Here is a 19,842-nt window from a genome sequence, read left to right as displayed (position 1 = left end):
CATAGCAATATAGCAAATTGCAGGCGGAGATCATACAGAACTAGTATATTGTTCTAGGAAAGTACTTTAATATTCTGAGTACTGGACAGTCTAGTAGCCAGTCCATTAATCCATAGATATATCCAGTACATCCCTTTTATCAGCCCACTGCAACTCCCTAACAATGAATCTTGCTCTGCGTCAGTGATGTGAGGTGCAGTGCAGAGGTAATGCAGCCTTTCCTTTCCTCCTTTGAGGACAGCTGGTGGAGAGAGAGACAGGGAGATGAGAGGAGACTGACAAACAGGCAGAGCCTGGCTGCCAGAAGAGGCTGTGTTATGCTTTACCTTGAGACCCCTCTCCGCTCAGAGCTTTTTTGAAGCCCAGGTGACACAGGAAACAGGCACAGTGCTGAGAGCTTCTGAAAGTTTCCTCTCTCTCTGAATAGGGGAGGACAGGGAGGAAGGAGGAGGGAGCAAGGGAAGAAAGACAGAGATAAAACAGTGTGTTGGTATGTGTGTGTGTGTGTGTGATTTTGAGATGGAGAGAATGGGGAAATAGCAAGGAAGCAAGAAAATGAGAAAAATAAAGAAAGAAAGCAGGACAATGGAAGAGAGAGAGAGAGAGAGACCAGCAGAGAGAAAGCAAGAGAATAGCAGAGCGCCAGAGAGAGACTATGAGAAATTGAGAGATGCTGTTTGAGAACACTGCATGCTCGCACAGCTGTAGAACAGTCAGGTGTCAGATACTGTCAGTATGACATGTCTTTGATGTGGAAAGAACAGTTGCTGAAGCCCATTGAGCCTAACACCAGTCCCCAACAAGAGACAGACAGTCGGACAGAGAAACAGACTGACAAAAGAGGACAGAGGGACAAGCAGCCAGGCGGATGGACAGGCATCCCTTCACTGCTCTGGTGCAGATACATCAGTCACTCATGCTAAACAGCAAGTGGCCCAGCAATCAATGCATGACACGGCACGGCACAGCCAAGTGAACAGCACAGTTACCTGAACTTTCTCACCTGCTTGCATCAACCATTCACCTGTTATGAACACTTCTCATCCTCACTGTTTACTTACTTACTTCAGCCCGTCTCTCCCCACCGAGCATAGGCCATCGACGACTCCTCTCAATCACACTGTTCTCTATTCTCACTGTTTGGTTGAAATATATCATCATTTTGTATTAATAGTAATATCCCTTGCTTATGTTTTGTAACCAAGCTTGCATAACCTGAATTGTATAAGCACTATTAGGTTGAACATTAACACTAGAATCGGTGGGCCTCGAGGGAACCCCCTTCAATCTAATGAGCAGTCATTCTGACTGCAACATTCTAACAGTGTAATTAATACATTTCAGATATGCTAGTGCAAAAATAATCAGTTGGTTGTGTTTATGAAGGCCTTGGGTAACATTAGAATACATGTTGTGTTTTTTTAAACACAATAGCATTTTCATTAGTTTATGTTACTGTAGGCTGGCTATATATATTTTTTAAAGTGTTCAATTTTATTTGTGGAGTGCCTTTGTTACAACTATATGAAACAGAAGGCATATGTGTTGGAACATGGTAACAGCTTCTTTTTCTAATGACAAAATAAAATAAATACCCCAACCACCAAGACGCATGGTCAGCAATACACGTGGTCAAATGATGAAAACATCAGTAGCCTAAACATAATTATAAGAACAAGTGGGCTTAATAAATAGTGAAAATCAGCACAAAATATATAATGGCGTTATAATTAATATAAGCGTTGATATGGAAGCAGTCAAAAATAGTAAATTATTGTCAGCTCATGCTTACATTGTGTGCGCCTTCACACAATGGCATTAGTTGGGTTTCATTTAGCTGTTATCCCTTGTCCTAACAGTTGACACAGATCTTCGTAACTTTCACTTGCTTGACACACTTTGACATACCTTTGTTTGGTTGTGGTGCGTAATAGTCTCAGATTCTCTCTCTATTGTGTCCCCATCATCTTGTCATTCTTCAGCACCGTTGTGGAGTACTGTACAACGGCTGTGCAGGTGCCTTATTTTGCGGTGCCGGCCAATGACAGTGAAGTGAAGAAATTGTCCATGGTGACATTTCTCCGCTTGCCAATGTAAGGTTCCACAAGCCTCGTCACCACATTCTCTGACACTCACTCTCCTGATGCCCGATGTCGATCTTTTCCCAGATATTGAAAGCCGTTCAAGTATGTACAATTACGCAAGCGCTCACTGTGTAGCCTACTCCAAGTAGGCCAGAGTAGACTGATGAGACTGCTTTGATTCGATGGACTTATATAGGGTACATACCATTTTAAGATTGTAATTAGAATGGATCAATACAATAGAATGGCCCGCCCTGTTCTTCATTCACAATTGGTGATTACATAATTATGCATCGTTCTCTTCCCCTCACTCATCAACTCACCCATTCACCCCCTATCTCCTCATCATACTTCACTTAATTGATTTCATTTGTTATATGTGTGAAATTAGTTTTGGTATAGTTTAGGTTCAGTTTCGAGGCAATTATCAGGGTGATTATCAGCTGGGCAACTTTCAACTGTCGGGAGAAGGAGGGGCAATGGGGAAAAACCCATTCAAAAAATGACATGCCCTCTTAAAACTGGTTATAACTCCAGTTGTATTTGTGATATTAAGATTCAAACACAGACAGTTTGTTATATAGACGTATTTAGGGAAAGTAAAGAATGGATGGGGGCATAACTTAAAAAATGGTAGAGTAATGCATTTTTTAAATTCATGAGCTGTCAAATTGACTGCTTTATTGGTTCTAGTGTTAAGCTAGAATCATATGACAAAGTGAGTGGGAGCACTGATGTGAAACACTCAAACTGTGCACCATTAGTGGATTTGATTAAATATTTGGGCTCAGTATCACGTGACAATAAAAGTGCTGCTTACTGCTGGTGAATGTGAGAGAAATATTCACGAACATCGGTTAAGCAGGACCATACTGTTGGTTTAGCAGGACCTTATTGTGGTTTAGAAGGACTTTAATGTGATTTAGCCAGACCTTAATGGGCTAGAAATAGAACTAATGTACAACTTTGTTGAAAGAGATTGGATGTGTGGAAACAAGGTTTGATGTAAACGCCCTTCCATCCAGCTCCTTAGATCTTTAAAGGGAGCTGATGAGAGAGGGAGAAAGAGAGACTATATATATATATATATATATATATATATATATATATATATATATATATATATATATATATATATATATATATATATATAAAAAAGAAAGATAGAGGAACACAGAGAGGGAAATGGAGAAAGTGACAGAGAGAGCGAGAGAGAGCGAGAGAAAGGGAGAGTAAGCGAAATAGACAGTGTGACAGAAAAAGAGAAAGGGAGATGAAGAGAGACAGATAGACACATCTATCAGCCAGATAAATCTATCATCGCCAGGCTGTGTGGGCTGTAGCGTTGGTCACTGCCAGTGCTGCTGTTGAGGTCCGGTAAACACTGACCCGCTGAGAGCTAATCCAGCTTGTCTCGCCTCCCGCCGGCCCTGCCTCCCGCTCAGCTGGAACCAACGTCGGCGAGGACACGGCTGCAGCAAGGCCCCCGATCAGCCATCACACCCTGTAGGATCCCCCACAGAAACCCTGATAGACCCCATACACACCAGCCCCATCCATATATCCACAGCCCAGCCCATAGGCCTGTAGATCAGCCTTAGACAGCTTTAGACAGCCTTGGACAGATGCAGAAATGCATAGATCGGGAGATACAGGTAGATAGATGAAGGATTATATAAGTGATTGATAGAACAGTGCCGGTGTTGGATGCCGTGTTGTGTGTAATAATCCTCAGTGTTATTGTGTGTTGCTGACAGTGACCTGAACAGTGAGGTTAAGGCGAGTTGGGTTGGAGAGCTCTGTGGTGTTTGTGTGTGTGTGTCCAGTCACACTGCTGTGTGTGTATCCATGCCTGCTACCATGCCTGCAGAGAGTTGTTTTGCAAAGTGTGTTCAGTAGAGGTGTGCATTTCACCTCATCTCACACACTGTCACACTGTGTGTTTGTCCGTCTGTGTTTGTGGCAAAGAACAACCAGAGTGTGGTCTCCATGCGTTCAGCGGCCGCTGGGATAATACTGCACTGACAGGAACAGCTGTTAATAGCCATTCACCCGGTAGAAAGTGCTTCATCTGCTCTGTAAATTACAGTGCGGCATGGACCGCGGTTCAAGACGACCCAACCCCTCTCTTGTAGGGAGAAACAATAGAACAATGACTGAAATGAGCTATTCCAACAGCCATCTGTTTTGCGTCCGACTACAAAATACATTCCTATTACTCCTGGCCCGCACGCTATTAGCCCATGGTGCCAATGACTCTAAAGTGAGATGGAGAGGTTATTGAAACACACACATTAGTTTATCTGACCTCTCCCTGCCTGAAATGCAATGTTCTTTTTTTGCGTTTTTCTTTTTTGCAACCTCAGTTTGTGTGGGTGGGTTTACAAACGAGTGAATGAAGTGAGGTAGTGGTTTGACAACTAGCTCAGGGATGGCTGTCTATTGTTGGTACGACAATACACATTCTCTGACCTCTCCTGTCTGGAAAGCACTGGCTTTCCTGCCACAGTTTTTTTGCCCGTCTGGACAAACAAGTGAATGATGCGAAGTTGAAGTTTTCTCCATTTGCTTAATGATGACTGTTTATTGTTCTGTGGCTTCACACAGAATGGTGACCATGAGTAATGAAGTATAATTTTTGTGACGTTGTACCGGACCTGGGTTCACATACTTGAAAAATATTTTCAAGCACTTTGAGCGTTTGTATGAGTCTGTCTGGAGTGCCAGTCTGCCTGGAGCGCCAGTTTGCCTGGAGCGCCAGTCTGCCTGGAGCGCCAGTCTGCCTGGAGCGCCAGTCTACCTGGAGTGCCAGTCTGCCTGGAGCACCAGTCTGCCTGGAGCACCATTCTGCCTGGAGCACCAGTCTACCTGGAGTGCAAGATGTGTGGGGTTTGCAGTTTTGGGACTTTCTATTGGTTTATTGACCAAGGCAAGCTCAAACAGGCACAGATAAAGTATTTGAATCAATTTTTCAAATGGTCTCACCAGTACTATTGATAAAAAAAATATGTTACTTCTTTGACTGTACTTCCCCTCACGGCTTCTCCAAGCATTCGCGGGAGCAATACGAAAAGCTTTCCACCATGCACAAGAACATGCAGAAGCTATACGAGAGCCTGGGCAGCTACTACGCCTTCGACCCCCACGTCCTCAGCGTCGAAGACTTCTTCGGTGACCTGGCCTCCTTCCGCACCCTCTTCGTGGTGAGTACAGCACATATACATTGTTCTCTTTGGAAAATATATCTTACCTGTACGGTCATGACACACACACACGCACGTACGTGTTGTTTTTTCTCTATGTCCTAAATGTGTTGTCAGTAAAGGGGTTGTTCCACGAATTGCGTCCCTTTGATATGTTAAGGAGGAATTATGCACCAATATTGCATTTTATTAGCCTGTTATATTAAATGAAGTGCACTTTAATAAAGACCAGATGATGAATTTAATACATCAGATTTGTTATATGAATAAAGGCTTGCTAAAATGCCAAAATTCAGCATCTTGACATGTCCCTCCGCCAACACTGTGTCACTTCTAGGAAGATTTCAACCCACTTAATCCTGACATTTCTCCATGTTTCACCATCATTGTAAAGGCCTAGTCATTTTGCTGCATTTCTGAAGATTATTATTTATATTCATAAGATTAGTGATGCATTTATGTCTGTCCCTCATTTTAAGGCCAACCCTTTTATTCAAACAATTTAAAATAATCGACCATTCCACCAAGTTAAATGATTCACAGCAGGTGACATCGTTTGGGTCTTCTGAACAGCATGGTGGAAAGATAAGTAATTATTAATTCATTTTTTTGTCTATTTATAATTGTTTTATCATCTTTGACTGAGGTGGTTGAACTCAACACGTCAACCCTGTTCGCTCAATTAATAATAATAATAGTTAGGCAGTTACATAGGGTTGACATACGGTGTGCTAAAAGTGCAGATAAAATGCTCTTAGTTCAGAGGATTTTAATGCCTGAGATGGGCAAAGTTTTTTTTTTTCTTCTGTAGGCTAAATATATCCTCCATGAAATTGAATGTTGAAAGAATAAATATTTAAAAGTTAATTTCTTAAAAGTTTGCACATTCAAAAGGCATCCATTTCGTGGAACAACCCAAAAGTAATTTCTGACTGAGTTTTATTATTGCTATGTTGAAGTAGTCATAGATAAGAAATTGTTCACCTTTATGTGATTCTGAGGTACGTTAGTGTCCATTGACTTTAGTATAGTGTAGTTCTACTGTACACTCTTAGAAAAAGGAGTTCCAAAAGGGTTCTTCGGCTGTCCCCATAGGAGAACCCTTTTTGGCTCCAGGTAAAACCCTTTTGGGTTCCATGTAGAATACTCTGTGGAAAGGGTTCTACCTGGAACCAAATAGGTTTCTTCAAAGAGTTATCATATTGGGACAGCCGAAGAACCCTTTTAGGTTCTAGATACAGTGAGGGAAAAAAGTATTTGATCCCCTGCTGATTTTGTACGTTTGCCCACTGACAAAGAAATGATCAGTCTATAATTTTAATGGTAGGTTTATTTGAACAGTGAGAGACAGAATAACAACAAAAAAATCCAGAAAAACGCATGTCAAAAATGTTATAAATTGATTTGCATTTTAATGAGGGAAATAAGTATTTGACCCCCTCTCAATCAGAAAGATGTCTGGCTCCAAGGTGTCTTTTATATAGATAACGAGCTGAGATTAGGAGTACACTCTTAAAGGGAGTGCTCCTAATCTCAGCTTGTTACCTGTATAAAAGACACCTGTCCACAGAAGCAATCAATCAATCAGATTCCAAACTCTCCACCATGGCCAAGACCAAAGAGCTCTTCAAGGATGTCAGGGACAAGATTGTAGACCTACACAAGGCTGGAATGGGCTACAAGACCATCGCCAAGCAGCTTGGTGAGAAGGTGACAACAGTTGGTGCGATTATTCGCAAATGGAAGAAACACAAAAGAACTGTCAATCTCCCTCAGCCTGGGGCTCCATGCAAGATCTCACCTCGTGGAGTTGCAATGATCATGAGAACGGTGAGGAATCAGCCCAGAACTACATGGGAGGATCTTGTCAATGATCTCAAGGCAGCTGGGACCATAGTCACCAAGAAAACAATTGGTAACACATTACACCGTGAAGGACTGAAATCCTGCAGCGCCCGCAAGGTCCCCCTGCTCAAGAAAGCACATATACAGGCCTGTCTGAAGTTTGCCAATGAACATCTGAATGATTCAGAGGAGAACTGGGTGAAAGTGTTGTGGTCAGATGAGACCAAAATCGAGCTCTTTGGCATCAACTCAACTCGCTGTGTTTGGAGGAGGAGGAATGCTGCCTATGACCCCAAGAATACCATCCCCACCGTCAAACATGGAGGTGGAAACATTATGCTTTGGGGGTATTTTTCTGCTAAGGGGACAGGACAACTTCACCGCATCAAAGGGACGATGGACGGGGTCATGTACCGTCAAATCTTGGGTGAGAACCTCCTTCCCTCAGCCAGGGCATTGAAAATGGGTCGTGGATGGGTATTCCAGCATGACAATGACCCAAAACACACGGCCAAGGCAACAAAGGAGTGGCTCAAGAAGAAGCACATTAAGGTCCTGGAGTGGCCTAGCCAGTCTCCAGACCTTAATCCCATAGAAAATCTGTGGAGGGAGCTGAAAGTTCGAGTTGCCAAACGTCAGCCTCGAAACCTTAATGACTTGGAGAAGATCTGCAAAGAGGAGTGGGACAAAATTCCTCCTGAGATGTGTGCATACCTGGTGCCCAACTACAAGAAACATCTGACCTCTGTGATTGCCAACAAGGGTTTTACAACCAAGTACTAAGTCATGTTTTGCAGAGGGGTCAAATACTTATTTCCCTCATTAAAATGCAAATATATTTATAACATCTATTTAAAACATGCGTTTTTCTGGATTTTTTTGTTGTTATTCTGTATCTCACTGTTCAAATTAACCTACCATTAAAATTATAGACTGATCATGTCTTTGTCAGTGGGCAAACGTACAAAATCAGCAGGGGATCAAATACTTTTTTCCCTCACTGTAGCACCTTTTTTTCTAAGAGTGTGCTTCAACTCAAGGACAAAACTCATAAGGTAACAAAAGCACATGTCTCTCCATTCCTTGTGAGAGAGCACATGTAAATGATGCACTAAAGAAATATGTGAACCATTCCAACAGCAGTGTGGGACACGATAACTGAAAACCGTTTTTGGAAAGGAAAGCTTCACTCAATCCACCCACACTTCTATCTCAAACCATTAGCGAAATCCATGGCTGATGCCATTTTACTATCAGTGTGTTACACCAAGAGCAGCGCTCTCAGATTTAAGGAAGTTGGCACCGTCTTAAGAGTAGATAAAGAAATTTGCCTGACAGACCTAGGAGCCTGACAACGGAGGGGAGGGTTTATAGGACAGATTAAACCGTACAGAAACTGTAGGTGCTTTCCAAATAGCACCCTAGTCCCTACATAGTGCACTACTTTTGACCAGGGCCCTGGTCAAAAAGTGAGCACCATGTAGGGAATAGGGTGCTATTTGGGACACAACATGTGCCTGAAAATGGAATGTATAATGTATCACGGAAGAGTGTACGTTTCACACTGAAAAAAGAGACTTTGGAAGCTTCTTATCCCCTTTAAACATACTTTCATTAGCGTGCCAGTGTACATGTCGGAAAGAAAAAGGTAGTACCTCCGCCTTCGGTGCGTCAAAGAGTCAAGCAGGTCTTAGGCAGGTAGAGGGATGGGGTAAGTCTGTTGAGGTCTGAGCTTATTGAAACTCTGAAGAGCTTGGAACCATGGAGGGTCACTCTTCCTATTCTAGTTTATTGTATTCTATTGTAAAAAGTATTTCTGTATTAGACTTATTAGCTACCTCCCACCATTTCAAGGAGCTAGTTAGTAGTATTTGGTTTTATCTGAATACAATGACATCGTGGCATATGATGTATTGCTCTGATGTATTGTATTCTATTGTAGTCTGCTGTTTTTAAGTTATTACCTCCCACCGTTTTCAAATAGCTAGTTAGTAGTATTTGGATTGATCTGAATACAATGATTAAGGATTATATCGCCCTATGGAACTCCCGATCACAGCCGGTTGTGATACAGCCCGGGATCGAACCCGGGTTTGTAGTGATGCCGCTAGCACTGCGATGCAGTGCCTTAGACCGCTGCGCCACTCGGGAGCCTACCGCTATCAGCACCACCAGCTGGACAGCACCTCTCTGTCGGAGGCAGCATCTCAACAAACACATTCACGCTGACTCATCACAATAATATATGCAACTTAGAATAAACATGTGGAGAATATATGAGAGTAAAGTCATACTGTATAAAACATCATGACAGTTGTGATGAAAACATGTGGTTTTGGTATGATTTTATAAATGCCTACAGATAATTTGTTCGATTGACATGGTAGGATCTTTCTATGTCGCTAAAATGTATTACGCAAGAAATGGTGCTGGAAATGCCTTGATGCTCAAGTGTTGATAAAATGACCATTATATATAAGTAAACTTGGAGTCATAAGATGACACAGTGTGTGGTTCCTTCCACTATGACTCGGGAAAGCATGCAGTTTATTAGACTACAGATTAAATAAATTATAATGAACATCACAGGGTGGTGAAAGTGTACAGTGATCTTGATGCTCCTTTCCAATAAATATCCAGGGTCTTATTCTGGTGACATGACAATCGATGCTTGACTGCCGTTTGGCAAATAAAAATGTTCTCGCTCTTATCCATAATAATATTATCATGTAGACTAGCCTACCAACACAGCCTACCCGCACTGTATTTGTGACCAACTGGCTCGTTTCGGTCTTATGTAGCAACATTTGAAATTGTGTTTTTTACGTTGGATAAAAGTCGAGACTCAGAGCTAGAAATTGGTATATCATACAGCCCCGCCCACCTCTTTAAGGATTCACATGTGAAGCCATGTACTAAACAACCAAAGATTTCAAGACTAAAGGCTGGTTTATACTACGGGTGTGTCAGTAAATTTAATCTAGAGTGCCAGAGTGTGCTCTGGGCGTTCGTAAACTCAGAGCGTTGTCAGATTGTCCGTTCGTCTCTCGGAGCATTCAGCGCGCACACTGGACGCTCTGGCCGAGGAGTAGGGTTGATCCGAGCGTTCTGACCTAACAACAGCAGTCAAGCACCCAAGCTAACTGGCTAACGTTGGCTAGCTTGCTAGCTACTTCCAGACACAAATGAGAGAACAGTTCACTCTGACCATTTTACTCGCCCTAGCAGAGCTGGTTAGGCTGTTTTTATGTTATACAGAGTGTTGGTGACTGCAACTGTGCTGCTCGCAACATTTTAATTACGCTTTTTTGCCAACGTTTACTGACACCGGCCATATTCAACAGGTGTTGAGCGTTCGTAAATTTGTCAGTTATTCTGCGCTCTAGCACACTCAGAGTGCTCTGAAATCGGAGTAGATAGCCAGAGCGAATTTACCAGCTACGTCTATCAACAGTTGTCGCAGTGACATCATGAACATTCTATTGAAATGGTTACTTGCATAGTGGAGTCTTTTGTTAAGACATGTAGCTAGCTAGCTAGCTAAACAATGAACCATAATCTGAACTCATGACGTTACTACCTTGCATGAATCTGCAGGTAGCTAACCAACCAAGTTCAATGTTAGCTAGCTAACATTAGGCTATAACTAGCAAAGCAAATGGCTCTGAGATACGAATAATATTACTACACAGATCATACACGTAACATTAGCTAGCGAGCCAGCCAGCTAACGTTAGCTAGCTATCTAACAGTACACTTTAACTTGAAATGAAAAGGACTTTCTGACAAAATTAGAAACGTGTAATATCTGAAAATTTAGCTAGCTAGACTATCTTACCCGTATACATGGATGGACAAGTCTCCATCTCTGTCACAGATGCCATGGTTGCCCTTAGTCTGAAGATGTAAACCGGAGACAGGTGTTTTCTCCATCTCCTTAGCAATCATACTCTAATTCCACTGATTTCAAAACTTGGTCCTCCAGAAAGTGGAGAGCAACACTTATGCAGTTCTACTACGTGATATCTTTAAAAAAAGCTGAGTTAGAAAGGATTACCTACACATACTGACAAGCTCAAATAGACAGAAGCGTGCTACATGGCAGACCAATACGAACTCATCACTCGGCATGTCCAGCCCACTCATCTCAGCCAATCATGGCTAGCGGGAAGGTTGCTGTCTTTTTCTGTGGCTAAACCAACTAGGCTCGTAATTTAACAAATGTATTATTTACAGATGGCATACAACTTTGTTATTAAGGCACATGAAAGTTCACATGTTCCAGAAGGCATTTCTGCCAAAAAATTCATTTTGATAAACAAATAAAAGTTTACTTTCAAATGGCTCTCGTGAAGTAGTGACACGCGACATACGCCTAGTTTCCTGAAACGAGTCAAATTTGCGAGCTGTTGGCTAGAGTGCATGTGCCAAGACCAGAGTAGACACATTTGCTGTTTAACGCAACAGTTTTTGTGACAAAACTATCGATAGAGTGTAAAATATGATGGAAATACAATGAACTTCAGATTTTTGTTAGGTACATGAAAACTTAAGTGAAAAAAGTAGCAATTGAATAACACCAAAAACAATTCAGTCCAATCAATCAGTGTGCGTGTGTGTGTGTGTGTGTGTGTGTGTGTGTGTGTGTGTGTGTGTGTGTGTGTGTGTGTGTGTGTGTGTGTGTGTGTGTGTGTGTGTGTGTGCAAGAGATGGCAAAATGGTCAATGACTCTTTCATTCAGTAGCCTACTCCGCTGGACTTAAGTTCATGCAGCACAAAGTCTCTCTTGTCCACAACTATAGTATATGTACAGTTGAAGTCAGAAGTTTACATACACTTAGGTTGGAGTCATTAAAACTCCTTTTTCAACCACACAAATAAACTTGTTAACAAACCATAGTTTTGGCAAGTCGGTTAGGACATCTACTTTGTGCATGACACAAGTCATTTTTCCAACAATTGTTTACACACAGATTATTTAACTTATAATTCACTGTATCACAATTCCAGTGTGTCAGAAGTTTACATACACTAAGTTGACTGTGCCTATAAACAGCTTGGAAAATTCCAGAAAATTATGGCAGGGTTTTAGAAGCTTCTGATAGGCTAATTGACATAATTTGAGTCAATTGGAGGTGTACCTGTGGATGTATTTCAAGGCCTACCTTCAAACTCAATGCCTCTTTACTTGACATCATGGGAAAATCAAAAGAAATCAGCCAAGTTGGTTCATCCTTGGGAGCAATTTCCAAACGCCTGAAGGTACCACGTTCATCTGTACAAACAATAGTACGCAAGTATAAACACCATGGGACCACGCAGCCATCATACCGCTCAGGAAGGAGACGCATTCTGTCTCCTAGAGATTAACGTACTTTGGTGCGAAAAGAGCAAATCAATCCCAGAACAGCAAAGGACCTTGTGAAGATGCTGGAGGAAACAGGTACAAAAGTATATATATCCACAGTCAAACAAGTCCTATATCGACAACCTGAAAGGCCGCTCAGCATGGAAGAAGCCACTGCTCCAAAACCACCATAGAGAAGCCAGACTACGGTTTGCAACTGCACATGGGGACAAAGATCATACTTTTTGGAGAAATGTCCTCTGGTCTGATGAAACAAAAATAGAACTGTTTGGCCATAATGACCATCGTTATGTTTGGAGGAAAAAGGGGGTAGCTTGCAAGCCGAAGAACACCATCCCAACCGTGAAGCACGGGGGTGGCAGCATCATGCTGTGGGGGTGCTTTCTTGCAACATCTCAAGACATCAGTCAGGAAGTTAAAGCTTGGTCGCAAATGGGTCTTCCAAATGGACAATGACCCCAAGCATACTTACAAAGTTGTGGCAAAATGGCTTAAGGACAACAAAGTGAAGGTATTGGGGTGGCTATCACAAAGCCCTGACCTCAATCCTATAGAAAATGTGTGGGCAGAACTGAAAAAGCGTATGCGAGCAAGGAGGCCTACAAACCTGACTCAGTTACACCAGCTCTGTCAGGAGGAATGGGCCAGAATTCACCCAACTTATTGTGGGAAGCTTGTGGAAGACTACCCGAAACTTTTGACCCAAGTTAAACCATTTAAAGGCAATGTTACCAAATACTAATTGAGTGTATGTAAACTTCTGACCCACTGAAATCATTCATTATCTTTACTATTATTCTGACATTTCACATTCTTAAAATAAAGTGGTGGTCCTATCTGACCTAAGACAGGGACTTTTTACTAGGATTAAATGTCAGTAATTGTGAAAAACTGAGTTTAAATGTAGTTGGCTAAGGTGTATGTAAACTTCCGACTTCAACTGTAGGTTTTAATCTTTTTCAGACAGGAAAATGACCTTTCAGCTGATGTACTTGTAACATGAACTCCTTCAGTTTCTGTTTCAGAGCACTGCTCTGGACCATTGAATCTTTATCCCAGCCTTGCTCAGTATTGATCTGATCAAAATCATGTCCAATGGTCTCTGGCCTTCGTTTACATCTGCTCTACTTTTGCAGTTCCAATGAGTGGCACAACCTCCCTGTACCCGAATGGTATTGTCAACCTCAGTAAGCATGGTTGTCTTTTTGCATGACCGGGTAAAAAAGTTATGAAAACTGTCCATGGATGCAAAAAAATATTGAATATTGCTTGTCCCCTGTGCTAAAACTAAATTTAGTTTATGGGCATAACAATTCATGAACAGGGCATATTGACAGTGGCTTTTCACGAGCGCCTGAACCCCACCTCGCTGCCCGCTCTTGCAGCTTGCCCCATCAAAGGTCTGGCAGATGAGTTTGGCTGCTTGGTTGTATTTGCCGATAGTTTGCATTACAACAGCAGTGATGGCCTCTGCGTTTCTCTCTGCACACACAACGAAAACCCCCAGGAATCTCTTGCATATAACACCCTTATCATTGATATGGTCGATTGACATTTGCAGGAATGTATGTGGTGTCATCCACCTGGACTGCTATGAAGGGTGCTGAACTGATCTCACTGTCATTCTCACTTTGTATCACGTCTGCAATGCTCTGAATGATGTCATTCTGTATGGTGTTTGACATACCTGTAAATACAGTGCTTGTCCCAAGGGTTCAACCATGGCAGTATCGAACTCCGCAAATGCATTGACAAGTTCCACAAAATTGTTGCTGACTCATTGTGCCCCCTGAAGGCTTGCTGTCATTACTGTGATGACCAGTTTATTCAGAATGTCTCTGTTTTCTGCACCTGTTTGTTGTGCCTCTGTATACTGATCATTGCGGCCTGGTTCGAGACCCTCGTTGTTCCGGACTCAACCTTTAGTCTCAGGCTCGCCATAATGTGTTTTTTAGACTTTCCATGTCGGTCAAGGGAACTGCCCAGGTTTGCAAGATCATATAAAAAAACTGTTGTGGCCCAAGGGTTGTTGAGCAAACATGTGCTGTTGTCAAATAGAATATACTGTATGCATCCATGAATACACGCCACTGACAGAAACTGATTGCTTTGGATATATTTAGAATATCAAGGTGGTAAAACTACACCATGATCAATTGACGTCAGTATTTCAACACAAACTCAGAATATCCAGGAAATTAGTAGAGAGCAAATTATACAAACAGCAACACATTTCCAGTTTATTAAAAAACACAGATATAGCATTTATTGGAATGAATGTGAGGTGAGTCTATAATAAAATGTCAGAAAAACACGCTCATCATTAAAAAAAAATACAGAATGCTCAAGAGGGGTTGTTAGGGGCAGGGACATTTTGTTCTTAAACTAGGGATATTTGTGGACCAAGACAAACTCAAACGGTGGAGAACAAAGCAGAGACCCTACCTGCCGGGAAGAAGTCTGTTAAACATTTATTTAACTCCTTTCTCTCTCCTCTTCCCTCCATCTCTCCCTCTCCTTCCGGTGCCCAATTTGTTTTGAATGTGTCAGGATGATGACACGATGTCCAGAAAGTACGCTCAAAGTCTTCCAAACCTATTAGTGTGAATGGCAAGGTCCCCTTGTCTGAGCTTCTTCTCTCTCTTCTCTCTCTCTCCTTCCCATATCTAAAACTAACTTTCATTCCGGTGATCAAAGTGTACCAGCGTACGACACGGCTCTCCCCCAAGGATTTGCGGTTGCACGGCCTCTAAAAGGAGGCGTACGCTAAGATTTTTTTTTTTCTCTCAAGCAAATAGGTCTTTATGAATAAGTTATTACTGATTGAGACTTCAATGCTAAGGAGTAGGAGAGGCCTGGGGAAGTAGGGGTTGAGTTGAGGGTTGGGATAGAGAGTGGGGTTGTTGTTCATGTATAAAATAAACAATCCTTTGATGACCAGGAACTATATTCCTGATATTTCATCTGGTTTTCCTTACTCGCTGGGAGCCCCAGTTGACAGATGCTTCAATGCTTCTAACTTCAAGGAATGTTTGGTGATCAATGTATATTTAATTATGGTTGTTGTTTGTTTTTCCCCATGTAAAACGGAAACAATTGAACCGTTTCCTCTGCAGCTATAGATTCTAGCTGAACAGCCCTTCCCCTTTGCACCATGCTAAGCTTGGCTAGCCAGTAGCAGCCTAGCCGGCTATTGTGAATCTGTCTTGGGGAGGGTATTTATGCTTTGGCTACACTAGCGGTATGTCCTTGCATCACCCATCACTTAAACTACAGCCATTTAGGATATACTGAATATAATGCTGATACAGCCATATTGATAAAGCAAATGGAAATTGTGACTGGTCGGCAGTTGGGGTCATTAAAGAAATTCATATTCACGACGGAGACCTCGTTTAACTTTCCAATTGATTTTACGCTGACACCCATTCAACATGCACAGTAAATGTATGGTTCTTTACAGTTCATCATATGGGCTTTGATTAATTTGAGGCTAAACATTTATTTGCCGGCATCACAGTGTTGTTTGGCCTATGTAATGCATTCATTACACGCAGGGCCATCCCAGATAATAAAGAACTCAATTGGAATACTACTTTCCTCTAAATTGCTTTCACTAAAAAGCCTCGGCTTAATGCAACGCCGACTGTCATGAGGCATTTGAGTAACTGCAGTGACATAAAGCTCATAGAGCTGACTACAACAGATAGTCCATTAGCTATGTTTTTTTTCTACTGTCAGCGAAGCCAATAAAAATCTTTAGATTTTGGCGCATAAAGTCCATACAAATGTATATAGAAAAATGCCCTGACAATTTGCTATTTTAATACAGCTGGCCATATTTGGATATGGAGTTAGAGTGAAATGCAATCAGTCGGCTCTGTGTGTGTGTAATCCTGACCAGGAGCAGAAAGGAGGATGAGGATCTCTATATTAATGAGTTATCAAAGCCCGGGCAGATGGAGGACAAGCTAACAGTCTTAGTCGTTAATTGAGTGACTTACTAATAAGACCAATAAAGCCAGACTAATGGGTGTGGGGTTGCAAGATGGAGCATCATCGCATAAGCTTGGAGATCAAATTATGTTGGCTGGTAGGTGTTTGTGAGATTGTGTGTGTGTGTGTGTATGCATGCAAGCGTGTTTCTATGTTTGCATGATCGGGCGTGTGTGTGTGGCCCCATCTTTTCAGGGCTATTGGCTCGATCTCAAAAGTATGCTAATGCCCCGACAGTATGAAGAGTCATAATAATGATGATAATGATGGGGCCGGTAATATGATGCTTCTCCTCCAACGCCCCTGTGACTGCTGCATCAGCCTCGGCAGCTGCTACAGCTGCTGCACTCTTCTAACACACACACATGCTCGTGCACACAAACGCACGCAAGCATACAGTACACAGACACACAAACATATTTGTATGGATACTGGCTGTCAATGATTAAGTCACTGATATTCACACTGTAGGCACTATTCAATCTAAACTGGTCACCAGATTTCAGTGAATTTAGGATAACCCCTCAGTAAGGATAAAATAATAATATTGCGCCTCAAAGACTAACAAGTTAGTGTACTTGTACCCCATAAGTTCCTGACACCACTCCATTAGAAGCTGGCACATACAGCAACAGATGGTGGATAAACACATAGGCTGCCCAAAGTTCGGTTGTACTACAGTGATAGTGTTAGTGTTAACATTGAAATGAGATACAAAATCTACAAAATCTATTTCTGTGTGTGTGTGTGTGTGTGTGTGTGTGTGTGTGTGTGTGTGTGTGTGTGTGTGTGAAATCAATGGTGCATTATATTACATTTTATTTTATACCGCTACGTATGAAGCAATGTATTGGACATGCATTATATTTACTATGTTAGTATGGAGAAGCAAACACACTCTTTGAACTGGGCCAGCTCGTTTTTATATAGGAGCAGAACCTGTTTGGGCAGGATGTATTACTAGGCTATACTGTGTAAATGGTCAGGGAAGAGCAGTAAACAAGTCAGGAAAATTATTGAATTGAATAAGAACCTGAAAGGGGAAAAGCTTACACTGCAAAAAGTGAAATCTATCTTAATGTATCTTATTTCAGGATATATTTCTTGACATTTTACCTTAATAAGACGATTTCACTTTTTGTTTTAAGCCGTACATGTTTTTGTTTTTTACATAACTAAATTATCTGCCAATGACGTTATATTATTATATTTTAGCTTGGTATGAAATAAAACTCATTTTAAGTCACTCAATATCAGATATTTAGGCTTGCTTAGATTTCACTTTTTGCAGTGTAGTGCCCCATGTTCAATGTAGGGGATGCAGGAGACCTGGGCTGTTCAGAAAATGGCTCAGAAATTCAATTCTACAGCCAGGCGAGGAGACCAGAGAGCTCATAAGCCCACATCTCCACAACACAGGGCAGAGTACAGAGAGAAGGACTCAGTGTTACCACAGCCTGTGTCCCTATTAAGTCCTGGTAAAAAGACCTCTGCTCCTGCTGTGGCTCCATATTGAAGATTGAACATCTATGGAGAGACCTGAAAATAGCTGTGCAGCGACACTCCCCATCCAACCTGACAGAGCTTGAGGATCTGCAGAGAAGAATGGGAGAAACTCTCCAAATACAGTTGTGCCAAGCTTGTAGCGTCATACCCAAGAAGACTCGAGGCTATAATCGCTGCCAAAGGTGCTTCAACAAAGTAATAATAATAATAATAATATGCCATTTAGCAGACGCTTTTATCCAAAGCGACTTACAGTCATGTGTGCATACATTTTTGTGTATGGGTGGTCCCGGGGATCGAACCCACTACCCTGGCGTTACAAGCGCCGTGCTCTACCAGCTGAGCTACAGAGGACCACATTACTGAGGAAAGTGTCTGAATACTTATGTAGATGTGATATTTATTTTGCAAACATTTCTAAAAACCTATTTTTGCTTCGTCATGATGAGGTATTGTGTGTAGATTGATGAGATTTTTATTTTATTTGATTAATTTTAGAATAAGGCTGTAACGTAACAAAATGTGGAAAAGGTGAAGGGGTCTGAATACTTTCTGAATGCACTGTAAACCCCCCTATGCTCCTTTGAGACTCCTCTTTCCAAGTCACTGAGGTATCTAGACATGGTAGCCAAAATAATGGGCAACTGGGCATTTTATACATGACCCTAAGCATGAAGGAATGTTATTTGCTTAATTAACTCAGGAACCACACCTGTGTGGAAGCACCTGCTTTCAATATACTTTGTAACCCTCATTTACTTAAGTGTTTCCTTTATTTTTGGCAGTTACCTGTAGCTTGCTAATTATCTTTTGGATAGTGAGAGTCTCATTTCAACAATTTAGAATAGACAGCACGGTTTACGTGATAGCCACTGTAGTTTAGTATGCACTGTAATGGCTAGTTTGTTTTATTTAGCTGCAGAAACCACCCATCTGTGACTTTGTGTAATATCCTCTGTTCACTCATCCTTTAATCTTCTTTCACTTTCTATCTCCATCCCTCCATCTTCCAGCTCGGTTTTTAAATACCCCACCTAGAGTCGTTCCAATTAACGAAAGAGTTTTAAGTGAGGCTTTTTTCTCTCTCATAATCAGCTTTGGGAATGACTTTGGAGTATTTCATGTGCAAACCCAATTACCCTCTCTAATTTACCTTAACATATCGATCGGTGACCACCGCTGAATACCTGAAGACTTCCCACCGTGTTCAGTCTTTACTGTCTCTTTTCCTGTCTCGCCATTTATTTTCCGATGACGTTCAACACACAATCACACAAAAAACTTAAAAATCAACTGAAGTTTTCTGGTTTTAGTTCTGCCATTAGCTGTCAACAAAACATTTTCAATGTCAGTGAACATCGCTGCGGGTGTAGTCGATAAGATTAAGGATAGGCAGTGTAACCATGGTGATAAGCTTGATGCAGGGAGACAGGTAGACATTTTTAATGACATGTTTAAAATGTGTTATGAATGTTCAACTGAAATGCATTGATTATCTCCATTATTCTTTGTGTTACAGAAAAGGTACATTCGAAAATCATGCATTAGTTCAAAACAAACCTTTTGAATCTACCATCTTATCAACAGCAAATATATATTGTGTCAAAAGGTAATATTTAGAATTTATGCTATGTCTGAGTTGTATATTATTATCAGAGGTCTTGTATGTTGTCCTTATCCTTGACAGCAACCTGTTTGTCATTGCCCTACACGCTCAATCATGTCAAAGGCTGAATCCTGCTCTGAAGATTACATTGGAAAACACTTCCCTTGGGTACTGTTTATCTACCATTAGTCTTCTTACAAGAGTACAACTAAGAAAACAGACCAAATGGATAGA

General features: G+C 41.5%; 1 protein-coding gene across 1 annotated transcript in view; it reads left to right on the top strand.

Moving 5' to 3' along the window:
• The window catches only part of diaph2 (diaphanous-related formin 2), a 643,868-nt gene that overhangs the window by 539,763 nt on the left and 84,263 nt on the right, over positions 1 to 19,842 (top strand). The window contains exon 26 of the mRNA XM_084147077.1: positions 5,123 to 5,287. Within this exon, the coding sequence (XP_084003203.1) occupies positions 5,123 to 5,287 (165 nt within the window). The remainder of the gene's footprint in view (positions 1 to 5,122; positions 5,288 to 19,842) is intronic.

The sequence above is a fragment of the Coregonus lavaretus genome (assembly GCF_964263955.1).
Source record: "Coregonus lavaretus genome assembly, chromosome: 29".
Classification (NCBI taxonomy): Eukaryota; Metazoa; Chordata; class Actinopteri; order Salmoniformes; family Salmonidae; genus Coregonus; species Coregonus lavaretus.
This window is presented reverse-complemented; position numbering and strand designations above follow the sequence as displayed.